The sequence below is a fragment of the Bombina bombina genome, chromosome 3 (assembly GCF_027579735.1).
Source record: "Bombina bombina isolate aBomBom1 chromosome 3, aBomBom1.pri, whole genome shotgun sequence".
NCBI classification, from domain to species: domain Eukaryota; kingdom Metazoa; phylum Chordata; class Amphibia; order Anura; family Bombinatoridae; genus Bombina; species Bombina bombina.
In genome coordinates, this window is record NC_069501.1 from 855,924,541 (window position 1) to 855,938,399 (window position 13,859).

At 38.3% G+C, this 13,859-nt stretch overlaps 1 protein-coding gene across 1 annotated transcript in view; it reads left to right on the plus strand.

Moving 5' to 3' along the window:
* Positions 1 to 13,859, plus strand: part of STK24 (serine/threonine kinase 24) — a 280,157-nt gene that overhangs the window by 95,860 nt on the left and 170,438 nt on the right. The window contains exon 2 of the mRNA XM_053707822.1: positions 8,059 to 8,289. Within this exon, the coding sequence (XP_053563797.1) occupies positions 8,059 to 8,289 (231 nt within the window). The remainder of the gene's footprint in view (positions 1 to 8,058; positions 8,290 to 13,859) is intronic.

The window sequence follows — 13,859 nt, forward strand, 5'->3', positions numbered from 1 at the left end:
CTCAATACCAAGCTACCCAGGTATGGGTCGAGGTCGAGGGATCCTCAGGTGGAATTGATAGATGCCCTATCAATACCATGGAGGTTCAGAATCGTATATCTCTTTCCTACATTACCAATTCTCCCTCGTGTGGTGGCTCGCATCAAGCAGGAGCGAGCATCAGTGATTCTGATTGCTTCATCGTGGCCGTTAAGTACGTGGTTTGTGGATCTGGTTGGGATGTCCTCAACTCCTCAGTGGAGGTTACCTTGTCTCAGATCTGCTGATACAGGGTCCCTTCGTTCATCAAAATCTAGATTCTCTGAGGCTGACTGCGTGGAGATTGAATGCTTAGTCTTAGCCAAGAGAGGGTTCTCTGAGAGTATTATCGACACTCTCTGGTTCAAGCTCGTAAGCCAGTTACTTGTCATATCTACCATAAAGTATGGAGGACTTACTTATACTGGTGTGAAGAGCGTGAATTTTCCTGGCATAAGGTTAAGGTTTCCAGAATTTTATCTTTTCTCCAGGATGGACTGGAGAAGGGTCTATTTGCTAGTTCCTTGAAGGGACAGATATCGTCCCTGTCTGTGTTACTGCACAATAGATTGGCTGAGCTTCCGGATAGGCAATCCTTTGTTAAGGCTCTGACTAGGATCAGACCTGTGTTTAGATCTGGGGCTCCGCCTTGGAGCCTAAATCTTGCTCTTAGTGTTTTGCAGCAGGCTTCGTTTGAACCTATGCATACTGTTGACATTAAATTGTTATCCTGGAAGGTTCTTTTTTTGTTGGCTATTGCCTCTGCGCGCAGAGTTTCTGAGATTTATGCTTTACAATGTAACTCCCCTTATCTTGTTTTTCATGCTGATAAGGCAGTTTTACGTACTAAATTAGGGTTCCTCCCTAAGGTGGTGTCCGACCGAAAGCTTATGAGACAGCGGGGCAACAGCCAGATCTCTGACTATGGCAATACCCCTGCTGACATACAAGTGACATACAACCAGAGATTTCACTTGAGCACACGCCTGATACACCCTACTCTTGCGCAAACACGATCGCATAGTCTAGTGTGCTAATCCGATATGAAAATATGAATGTCACATTCCAATGTTCTTCACATAGAAGAATATGTTCTATTTATTTATAAATACATACATATATATATATATATATTAGAGCTGCGCATCTTCACTTGTCTCACGATTCGATTCGATTACGATTATCATCGTAACGATTCGATACGATTCGATTCTACGATGCATCGCGATGCATCACGATTACTGCCTATGATTTTCATGATCTTGTTCTATTCCATATTTTATATATATATATATATATATATATATATATATATATATATATATATATATATATATATATATATATATATATATATATATATACACACACACTTATAAACATATATATATATATATATATATATATATATATATACACACACACTTATATATATATATATATATATATATATATATATACACATACACACATTTATTTATATATATATATAGAGAGAGAGAGATCTATACATACACACACTATATATATATATATATATATATATATATATATATATATATATATATATATATAGTGTGTGTGTGTGTGTATATATAATAATCTTTTAAACAACTGTGTAAGATGGAAGAGCACTTATAAACATAATGCTACAATATGCACAGATATGTATGTGTAGATTTATTTTACAAAGGAAAACCAGCAGCAGTGTACTCACTCAAACATTCTCACAGAGTACATGCAGACATCTGAAACCTGACCCAGAGAGCATTACCAATAGACCTCCTCTCACATGTTCCGGTCAGGAATTTTTATGACACCTATCCTAAAGAGCCGACAGCAGCCTCATGTAAACAGTGAATCTTTTCTTGTATTATAGATTCACTGTTTACTGTTGCGGTCTCTGCTGCATGTTTCCTCTCTGTCAGACCCCTAGCCCAAACGAGCATTTGAGGGTTGCTGTAAAACTTTTGACTTGCTGTATCTAATAGCAACCCTCAAATGCTCCTTTGGGCTAGGGGTCTGACAGAGAGGAAACATGCAGCAGAGACCGCAACAGTAAACAGTGAATCTATAATACAAGAAAAGATTCACTGTTTACATGAGGCTGCTGTCGGCTCTTTAGGATAGGTGTCATAAAAATTCCTGACCGGAACATGTGAGAGGAGGTCTATTGGTAATGCTCTCTGGGTCAGATATCTGCGCAGAGTGCACAGCAAGTCCTGATGTGGTGTAGCTGGGGGCTGTAACCAGATTAATCCTGACACAAATGCTGTCGGCTCGTCTGCTATGTGAGAGAGGCGGGGTCACGTGACGTTGCGCGATGATGTCACCCCTGAATCGATTCTGATCTGCACTGCATCGATGCAGCATCGTTAACAGGCTGCATCGCGATGCATCGCAGAATCGATTATTTTAGGCACCCCTAATATATATATATATATATATATTCAGTATATATAATGGTATTTTGGGACTATATATATATATATATATATATATATATATATATATATATATATATATATATATATAATTTTTTTTTATAAATAGTTAGAATATACATTCCAGTACATTGGAATGTGAAATATTTACAGTAAATACACAGTATAACACTTTATTAGATATGAATAGTGCATGAATATGCTTTAACATGTTTTCATCTACTTAACTGCAAAGGGCTCCAATGCACTTATATATACAGGCATACCTCATTTTATTGCGCTTTGCTTTATTGCGCTTTACAGATATTGCTCTGTGTCGAGCAAGTCTATCAGCCCCATTTTTACAACCTATAAATACGCATGAATACACACACACACACACACACACACACACACACACACACACACACACACACACACACACACACACACACATATATATATATATATATATATATATATATATATATATATATATATATATATACATACACCAGCCAAATGATTACGAATCACTGAAGGGTCAGATGATGGTTAGCATTATTTAGAAATAAAGTATTTTTTAATTAAGATATGTTCATTGCTTTTTAGACATAAAATTATTGCATAATTAGTAGACTACAGTATAGTGTAAATGTAACTTTTATATGCACTTGGAAACAAATAGTGTGACTCAAGTAATTGCTATATTCACTTTATTGTGGTGGTCTGGAACAGAACACACAATATCTCCGAGGTACGCCTGCATGTCTATGTTTGTATATATGTATCTATGTGTTTATATGTATTAATATGTCTGTAAATGCATAAATACATATGTACAAATGAATATATATATACATACATACATACATATTTCGACATGTATATGTACAGTTGTATGCAAATGTTTAGGCACCCCTGACAATTTCCATGATTTTCATTTAGAAATAATTGTGTGTGTGGATCAGCAATTTCATTTTGATCTATCAAATAACTGAAGGACACAGTAATATTTCAGTAGTGAAATGAGGTTTATTGGATTAACAGAAAATGTGCAATATGCATCCAAACGAAATTAGGTGCATAAATTTGGGCACCCTTGTCATTTTGTTGATTTGATTACCTGTAACTACCTAGCACTGATTAATTGGAACACACAATTGGTTTGCTAAGCCCATTAAGCCTTGAACTTCATAGACAGGTGCATCCAATCATGAGAAATGGTATTTAAGGTGGTCAATTGCAAGTTGTTGTTCTCTTTGACTCTCCTCTGAAGAGTAGCAACGTGGGGGTCTCAAAACAACTCTCAAATGACCTGAAAACAAAGATTGTTCAACATTATGGTTTAGGGGAAGGCTACAAAAAGCTATTGCAGAGATTTAAGCTGTCAGTGTCCACTGTGTGGAACATAGTCAGGAAATGGAAGACCACAGGCACAGTTCTTGTTAACCAAGTAAAACATCGGAAAGGCAAAGGATAGTGCGAACGGTCAAAAACAGCCCACAGACCACCTCCAAAGACCTACATCATCATCTTGCTGCAGATGATGTCACTGTGCATCGTTCAACAATTCAGCGCACTTTGCACAAGGAAAAGCTGTATGGGAGAGTGATGCGGAAGAAGCCTTTTCTGCACACACGCCACAAACCGAGTCGTTTGAGGTATGCAAACGCACATTTGGACAAGCCAGCTTCATTTTGGAAGAAGGTGGTGTGGACTGATGAAACAAAGATTGAGTTATTTGGTCATAACAAGGGGCATTATGCATAGCGGTAAAAGAACACAGCGTTCCAAGACAAACACTTGCTACCCACAGTAAAATTTGTTGTATGTTCCATCATGCTGTGGGGCTGTGTGGCCAGTGCCGGTACTGGAAATCTTGTTAAAGTTGAGGGTCGCATGGATTCCACTTAATATCAGCAGATACTTGAGAATAATGTTGAGGAATCGGTCACAAAGTTGAAGTTACGCCGGGGCTGGATATTTCAACAAGACAACGACCGAAAACACTGCTCAAAATCTACTCTGGCATTTATGCAGAGGAACAATGACAATGTTCTGGAATGGCCATCCCAGTCCCCAGACCTGAATATCATTGAAAATCTGTGGGCTAATTTGAAGCGGGCTGTCCATGCTCGGCAACCATCAAACCTAACTGAACTGGAGATGTTTTGCAAGAAGGAATGGTCCAAAATACCTTCAGACAGAATCCAGACACTCATTACAGGCTATAGGAAGCGTCTAGAGGCTGTTATTTCTGCTAAAGGAGGCTCTGCTAAATATTGATGCAATATTTCTGTTGGGGTGCCCAAATGTATGCACCTGTCTATTTTCGTTTGGATGCATATTGCTCATTCTCTGTTAATCCAATTAACCTCATTTCACTACTGAAATATTACTGTGTCCTTCAGTTATTTGATAGATCAAAATGAAATTGCTGATCCAGACACCCAATTATTTATAAATAAAAATTAGTGATGCACCGAAATGGAAATTCTGGACCGAATCCAAAAATCTGGGATGCACTTGGCCGAAAACCGAAACAGATAGCGAAAATGTATTTTTTCAAATTATTTTTTTTTTAGGTTTTTTTTTTGCATAATTAGAGCAAATAAAAAAATCCCACACTTTTATTGAAAGTAACACACTAAAATTGGGCAAAAATATCTTAAAACAATAATATGCTACACAATAATTTTACCAAGAAAAAAAAAAGCAGGCAAACAATGCCATTTTTCGGCCAAAATGTTTCTGCGACCAAAATTTTGGTGCATCCCTACTTAAAACAATTATAAATATCAATATACTGTAGTATTCTTTATTTAGTTCTATGTAACAGAATCATATTTAACAGGTTTTTTTTATACTAATTATCCAAATAAAGTATAGTCCTAGAAAACTCATTATATGCAGAACAGTAAGTCAAGTAATAAACTTAAACAGCAGCTCTAGGCTAGCATCAAATTTGAAACATGCTACACAATAACTTTACCGAAAATAACAGGCTAAAAAACCGAAAACCGAAATAGCCAAAAATGCCATTTTCGGCCGAAACTTTCTGCGGCCGAAATTTCGGTGCATCCCTAATAAAAATCATGGAAATTGTCAGGGGTGCCTAAACTTTTGCATACTATTGTATGTATCTATCTCTGTTAAAGCCCTTTGCCTGCCTTTTTTTTTTTTTTCTAACACCTCACACATCATATTTTTTTTAATGTGTTTTTTAACTTTTTTTTTCTCACTGAAGATGTGAAAATCATTCTAGCGTAAATCACGATTGCGCTCAAACAATCATGTTTACTTTCAACTTGTAATATGTTTAATTGTATTGTGTTATCTTTATTAGGTTTGTGCACTGCTGTTCTGAATATTTTTATGAGTTAAGCTAGGGGGTTCAAAAAGCAAGCTATGTATCCTAGGTTTTTAAAATGTTGAAACTTGCTTAACTTATTCACGCCGTTAGGACGTTTCATGCCGTCTTAACATCACTGGACTTTTAACGCCGTTAGGATGGCATGGAACGTCCTTCCTTATATGGCATCCTGCAGCCTCCTTGCAGGGAATTAAAAATTGTATGGGTGGCGTGCCTAGCTGCGTAGGCAGTCCCCCAGGATTCCGGCCTTGAAATCACGTGACCGCATCAACGATTGTGTGATTAAATTTTTCCAGCAAGAGTTTACATCGTTAAACACTTGATACCTGCATGAAGGGGTTAAACCAGCTCTTTGCAGTTTACAGAACATGTTTTTGGCGCTGCTTGGGAGTATGAAAGAAGCACAACGTTTATACAAAAGCAAGTGGTATTTAAAGGGACTGCTTATCCTAAATTTCTTTCCAATGATCCATTTTACCTGCTGGAGGGTATTAAACTGTTTGCAAATAGCTACTTTACTTTATTTCAGCTATTTCAAATAAAAATATAAACCTAAAGGATCATTTTATCATACATTTTATACTCTGCAGCTGGTATAACAAGTCATTGGAAACACATTAAGGTAAAAACAATGTTGCAGTTCACTGTCCCATAAATTTCCTTTTAACTAAGAGCCCTACTTTGAGTGTTGTCACATAATTAGAATACTGGTGACGCTGCATGCTCAGAGAGCCAGTGATGACATTGATCAAGTCACTGCCCACTGTTTGAGAGAGTCTGCAGATACGGACGTAGGAATTGTGCACAGTAAAAACTAGAAGCATTTCAGGTTTTACTTTTTTATGCACTTCATTGAATCCTATTTGCATACAAAATAAATATATTAAATGCATTTTAAAGGAAGATGAAACCCAAAAATGTTCTTTCATGAATCGAAGTATACACTTTTAAACAACTTTCCAATTTACTTCTATTATCTAATTTAACTAATCTATAATCTACAAATAGCAGTGCAGCATACAGGACTAGTCAATGTGTGTCGGCACCAATGTTAACAGGTAAAGTGCTTGTAAAATAGCGAGTAGATCTCTCACCCCTCTCCTGGTTAGGCAATGTCCAGCATCACTAAGCCTGACCTGTGGAATAGCAGGAAAAAAACGACCCTCCGTGTGTGCAAACCAGGTGCACAAGGAGCTGGTCCTGCACTTGACGCTCTCACTGACTGCTCCGGTCCCCTCTGCTCGATCCACCTGTGATGGCGTGTGACGTCACTGGGCAAAACTTCCGGTACACGGAACTTCTTTCTCCTCGATAATGCTATGCGTGTCCCGGCAACAGCCAAGACCAGGATCGGTGCGCTAGAGAATGGCAGATGTAGCACACTGGAAACTGGTGCAACCTCGGTTCCTCAGGATAAAAATGATCAAAGTTCAAATGAGGTGCACAAACAGCCAGTTGTGAATACAAGTATTCTTTTCTTTATTTGCAAGTAAAAATATTCGCTCCCTTCAGGGATACAGGATATGCAAGAATAGTAGTGAGTGTAGGTAACTTCACTCTAGTGACTGTCTGCTGACATGTTTCGGCGATGAAGCCGTAATCGTAGCTACAGTCTCAGGTGTGCACCAGTCTAATAAACCTGTTCCTGGTACCTGATTGGTTTAAAAATATAATTAAAACCACACCTAGAGTGAAGTTAACCCCCACTCCCTTTACACATAAGACATAACAAGCAATGGATAATTGCTATTCCATTATGTCTTATGTGTAAAGGGAGTGGGGGTTAACTTCACTCTAGGTGTGGTTACGATTACGGCTTCATCGCCGAAACATGTCAGCAGACAGTCACTAGAGTGAAGTTACCTACACTCACTACTATTCTTGCATATCCTGTATCCCTGAAGGGAGCGAATATTTTTACTTGCAAATAAAGAAAAGAATACTTGTATTCACAACTGGCTGTTTGTGCACCTCATTTGAACTTTGATCATTTTTAGCATACAGGACTGTCAAGTTGTTTATTAAAGCATAATTAAACATTTAATGAAGAATTACATTTGAAGTTTAATGTCTATTTAAACACAAAATCTCATGTGACCTTGAAGAATAATGTCCTGATAATTCTAAAATGTCAATAATAATGTAATTGGTTAAACATACTTTGTTTATTAAAAAACACACTCTATAAATCTATCATACTCCTGCTTTAAACAATAAAAGTACATATTTCTCTCTTTTCAGAATTTAAAAGCAGACCCAGAAGATCTGTTCACAAAGTTGGAGAAAATAGGGAAGGGTTCGTTTGGAGAGGTCTTTAAGGGAATTGACCATCGGACTCAGAAAGTTGTGGCTATAAAAATTATAGATCTGGAAGAGGCAGAAGACGAAATAGAGGATATTCAGCAGGAAATAACTGTACTGAGTCAATGTGACAGCCCATATGTAACAAAGTATTATGGTTCTTACCTTAAGGTGGGTAAAGAAATCTAATAATGAGAACATTAAATGTAGAAAGAGGCATTTATAGTGTCGTTGACTAGGTTTGTCAAATGTATTACATCTAGAGATATTGTACTGTAAAATTGTATCCACTTTAAGATGTTGCCAATTTTTCCATTTTACTGCTGAAGTGTATTCAATTATTTGCAAATACATCCTTTATCTTTATTTTGTCATTTGAAATATATTTTGGCAGTTTAAACTACCACCTATACTGAAAATATGAATACCACAGTATTCTCTGTTATAAATGCTTTGTAATTAGAAGGCAACAGTACAAATCAATGTCATGGAGGGCAATTTCTTTGCATTTGAAATAGCTGGTTTTTATGCATTTAACCCTCCACCCATAATTAACATTTTAATACCTGTTGGCCTTTTTGTATAGTGAGTGATAACATAAGTACACCTGTGCTTTCTGCAGGCTCAGACCTTTTAAATGAGAATGTCCTTCAGAACAATGGATTGGGGTTTTAATAAGCAAAACAACTTTCTCAAATACAAAATTAAAACCTAAAGGAGCAAATTCCTATATATAATGTTGTTGTCACGTTAAGGGGATACAATTTTTAAAGTTAAAATGTTTATTTTAGCAGCATGTATAACTCATAAGTGTCCAGGAAAACATGGCTGAGGTGGCAAACCTAGGTACAGGTAACTACTAGGGTTGCACCGATACCGATACCAAGTATTTGCATGAGTACTTGTACTCGTGCAAATGCACCGATACTTAAACCGATACCTCCACTTCCTACCCATATGCTATCTTGTGGTTTTTTCAAACTGCATGTTCCCATTTCATTTTAAGCTGAAGTGGAGACTAAACTAAAAATTGTTTACTACTGTTCTGCCAATACAAATTGCTGTTATTTGTATTATTGTAGGAGAGATCACTGTACCCCGTTCAGACAAACCCCTGAAGTACTGGTCAGTTAATAAACTGAGATTTCCAGCTCTGGCTAAAATGGTCCAAACATATCTTTCTGCCCCATGCAGTAGTGTGGAAAGTGAAAGACTGTTCAATTTAGAGTCAAACCTCCTTACTGATAGCAAAAACAGACTTATAGCTGAACATACAGAGAGGCTTCTGTTCTGTTCCTTAAAAAGAACTTGCTCTTTTGAAAAAATATTCTAATTGCTAAATTGCCTTTTTGCTAGTTTTCATCTTGCACAATGATGTTCAAAACATACTGTACTCTGAGGAACATCCATAGGTTAGCTTATATAATTGCAGGAAGAGTACTCATGGCAAAAATTTTGTTAATTCCAATGAACACTCATCCTGCAATTATAGAATTAGATTTAGATTACATTTGATTGGTAAGCTTTATCAATGCTTTGTTCACATTTCCAACTCCATAGACTTTAATGGAGTAGGACATGTAATGAGAGCATTGGTAAAGCTTACCAGTCAAATGTAATATAGCCCATAGTGTTGTTCCCGATGATTAAACAGTGCACTGTTCTATTTTTTACTGTATTGCACTTTTGGTTGGTTGTGATTTTATATTTGTTATTTGTTGTTATTATTAATATATTTTATTGTAATATTTTTATTTATAAACATGTTCTGTGAACTTTATGACAAATAAAACTGTTTTATTATTTCATAATGTCTTTTAAGTTACAGTCCTTCATAATTATAAAGATGGAATCTTAAATAATTAGTCTGTATTGTGCTTGGTTAACTGTCACATGACATTAAAAAAAAAAAGTATCGGCGAGTATTTGAAAACAAGTATCGGTACTTGTACTCGGTCTTAAAAAAATGGTATCGGTGCAACCCTAGTTTAAACAATTCTGAGGCTCGAGCCTATAGTTTTGTTTCGGATCTTTCTGGAAGTCCCGGAAACTTATGATCCTGTGGCTGTTCAGTTTTTCCTAGGGAACATAAGCTATGGCCTAAGGAATGGCTAGTTAAGCCTGCTAACAGTTTGGCCAGGTTCTGGGCGCTCTCGGATGCTCTACTTATGGCTTGCCTTGTCCTTTGAACAATGTATATTCCCCTTCATGGGGAGTTCTTTCTGCGTTCTTAGGGACATCTGGATGTCTTTCATTCGGCTTTTGTTTTCATCAGAGTTGGCTCATGCCTTGTGAGCATGTGCACTGTTTTTATATGTGCCCTTCCCTTTGGGGGTGTTGTCTGGTCCTTATTATGAAGGGGAGGTCCTCTCTCTGGAGGGTTGTCCTGTCATGGGTGCAGGAAGTTGGAACAGGTATTTTATCCTGTAAGGATGAGCAGTTTGCTTCCTGGGAGCTTGTGCTGTTTCTTCTGTGGAGATTGGAATCTCCATGTTGAGATTGTCAGTTGTATTGGTCTCATAGGATTCTTCTGCATTTGTGATGTTCATCTCCTATGGGTTTTCTTTGGCAGTACCTATTTGAGCTCTTGGGTTAGCACCCGAGTTCTGTAGGGGTGACCGAGTTCTCCCTATTCCGTCCTTTACTAGGGGTTGGTGTTTGCGATCTTTTCTGTTCTGTTTTTCAGACCTGCCTGTCGCTTGGGCTGGTCAGGTGTGGAGCAGGATTTAAGATATGTGGTCGTCCTTGGGCCTTTTAAGGTTCGGTGAGCCTTCTTGTGATTTTCTGCCTTCTCTATGTTCAAGATATTTGAGAAGGACTGATGGCTTTTGGATAGCCTGTGATGTGCCCACTGTTTAATGGATGTCTAGCAGTCTGGCAATTAGGATTTTATATCTCTTTTCAGCTGCTCTTACTTGCTGGGAAGTATTTTTTTGCAGCGTCATCCTGGTATAACTGTAGCGTGTGGGTTGCCTCAGGTGTTCACTTTTCTGGGCTTGCTGCATGTTTTCGATCTGTGTATGTTTCGATATTCTTGGTTATCTGTGACTTGAGGACTCTGTTTTCAGTTGCCTTTTAGATGCGGTTGCATTGTATTTAGGAAAAGTTTTCTTCTCTCTTTTCTGTTTCCGGTCTTAAACTTTTGGTTTTTGCGTATTCAGGGGTATAACCTGCGTTTTTGGTCTAGTGGTTAGTTTAGCGGCTTCACTACCTCTGTGGGTGCTGTGTTTTCTCGTTGCCTGCCTGTTTCTCAAGACCGTTTCGGGTCTCTGTGAGCTTGGCTTGGATCTCAGGGTTCCTTTTTTCTTTTGGAACCGGTTGTACTTTATTTGGGGTCCCTTCAGGGATCCTTGATTTTTTGCTTTCACGTTTTCTCCTTTTTTAGGAAGTTTTTGGATGCTTGATCCCTTCCTATAGTAAGGGGTGGGATGTTGGGGACCGACTGCTGGGTGGCGGTGTCTCCTGGATGCAGGTTGGCTCAGTTGAGTCCTTACTACAGTCTCTAGCAAGGTTTTATGGACTATCTGCGGGTCAGTGTCCTTGGGGCTTTTTCTTTTTTTCTAAGCTTTATCGGCTTCGGACGAAGCGGTTTTTCTCTTGTTAAGTGTGTTCAGTCCACGGGTCATCCATTACTTATGGGATATATTCTCCTTCCCAACAGGAAGTTGCAAGAGGATCACCCAAGCAGAGCTGCTATATAGCTCCTCCCCTCACATGTTATATCCAGTCATTCTCTTGCAACTCTCAACAAAGAAGGAGGTCGTGAGAGGAGTTAGGAGTTTTTTACTTAATTATTCTTCAATCAAAAGTTTGTTATTTTAAATGGCACCGGAGTGTGCTGTTTTTTCTCTCAGGCAGTATTTAGAAGAAGAATCTGACTGCGTTTTCTATGATCTTAGCAGACGTAACTAAGATCCACTGGCTGTTCTCGCACATTCTGAGGAGTGGGGTAACTTCAGAAAAGGGAATAGCATGCAGGGTCCCCTGCAAATGAGGTATGTGCAGTAAAATATTTTCTAGGAATGGAATTGACTAAGAAAACACTGCCGATACCCATATGATGTAAGTACAGCCTAAAATGCAGTAGTAGCGACTGGTATCAGGCTGGTAAATGTATGCACAGTAGAGTTATTTTCTAGGGAATAGAATTTGACTGAAAAAATACTGTTAATACTGAAATAATGTATGAGCCTTAACTGCAGTAGAAGCGACTGGTAGCAGGCTTAGTGATTACTTTACACAACATCTGAAATGTTGTTGTTTTTTTAAAACGTTTACTGGCATGTTAATCGTTTTGTGAGGTACTTTGGTGATAAATCTCTTGGGGCATGATTTTTTCCACATGGCTAACGTATATTTCTGCATGGAAACCGTTATAGCTGGTCTCCCACTGTTGTAATATGAGTGGGAGGGGCTTTTTGTTAGCTCCTTGTTGCGCAGTTAAAATTCAGTCATAGTCTTCCTGTTTCTTCCTCCTTGATCCAGGAGCTCAGGGGTCTTAAAAATTTATATTTGAGGGAGGTAATCAGTCACAGCAGACCTGTGACAGTGTGTTTTGACTGTGATAAAAACGTTAACTGTTAAATTGATTATCCGTTTTTGGGTATTAAGGGGTTAATCATCCTTTTGCTAGTGGGTGCAATCCTCTGCTAATTTCATACATTTAATGTAAAGATTTGGTTGCTATAACTGAATTAGTTCATTGTTATTTCAACTGTAATTGTCTTTTTGTGTTTTTAAAAGCGCAGCAGCGTTTTTACATTGCTTGAAAATTTTCTGAAAGTAATTTCCAAGCTTGCTAGCCTCATTGCTAGTCTGTTTAAACATGTCTGATACAGATGAATCTGCTTGTTCATTATGTTTAAAAGCCAATGTGGAGCCCAATAGAAATATGTGTACCAATTGTATTGATATTACTTTAAATAAAGGTCAGTCTTTACCGGTAAAGAAATTATCACCAGACATCGAGGGGGAAGTTATGCCGCCTAACTCTCCTCACGTGTCAGTACCTGCGCCTCCCGCTCAGGAGGTGCGTGATGTTGTGGCGCCAAGTACATCAAGGCCCTTACAAATCACTTTGCAAGATATGGCTAATGTTATGAAAGAAGTATTATCTAATTTGGGTTAAGGACAGAGCACGCTGATGACACGAGAGCCATGTCCGATACTGCGTCACAATTTGCAGAATATGAGGACGGAGAGCTTCATTCTGTGGGTGACGGATCTGATCCAGGGAGACCGGATTCAGAAATTTCAAATTTTAAATTTAAGCTTGAGAACCTCTGTGTATTGCTAGGGGAGGTGTTAGCGGCTCTGAATGATTGTGACACGGTCGCAATCCCAGAGAAGTTATGTAGGCTGGATAAATACTATGCGGTGCCGGTGTGTACTGACGTTTTTCCTATACCTAAAAGGCTTACAGAGATTATTAGCAAGGAGTGGGATAGACCCGGTGTGCCCTTTTCCCCTCCTCCGATATTTAGAAAAATGTTCCCAATAGACGCTACCACACAAGACTTATGGCAGACGGTCCCTAAGGTGGAGGGAGCAGTTTCTACTTTAGCTAAGCGCACCACTATCCCGGTGGAGGATAGTTGTGTTTTCTCAGATCCAATGGATAAAAAATTAGAAGGTTACCTTAAGAAAATGTTTGTTCAACAAGGTTTTATATTGCAGCCCCTTGCATGCATTGCGCCCGTCACTGCTGCGGCGGCTTTCTGGTTTGAGTCTCTAGAAGAGGC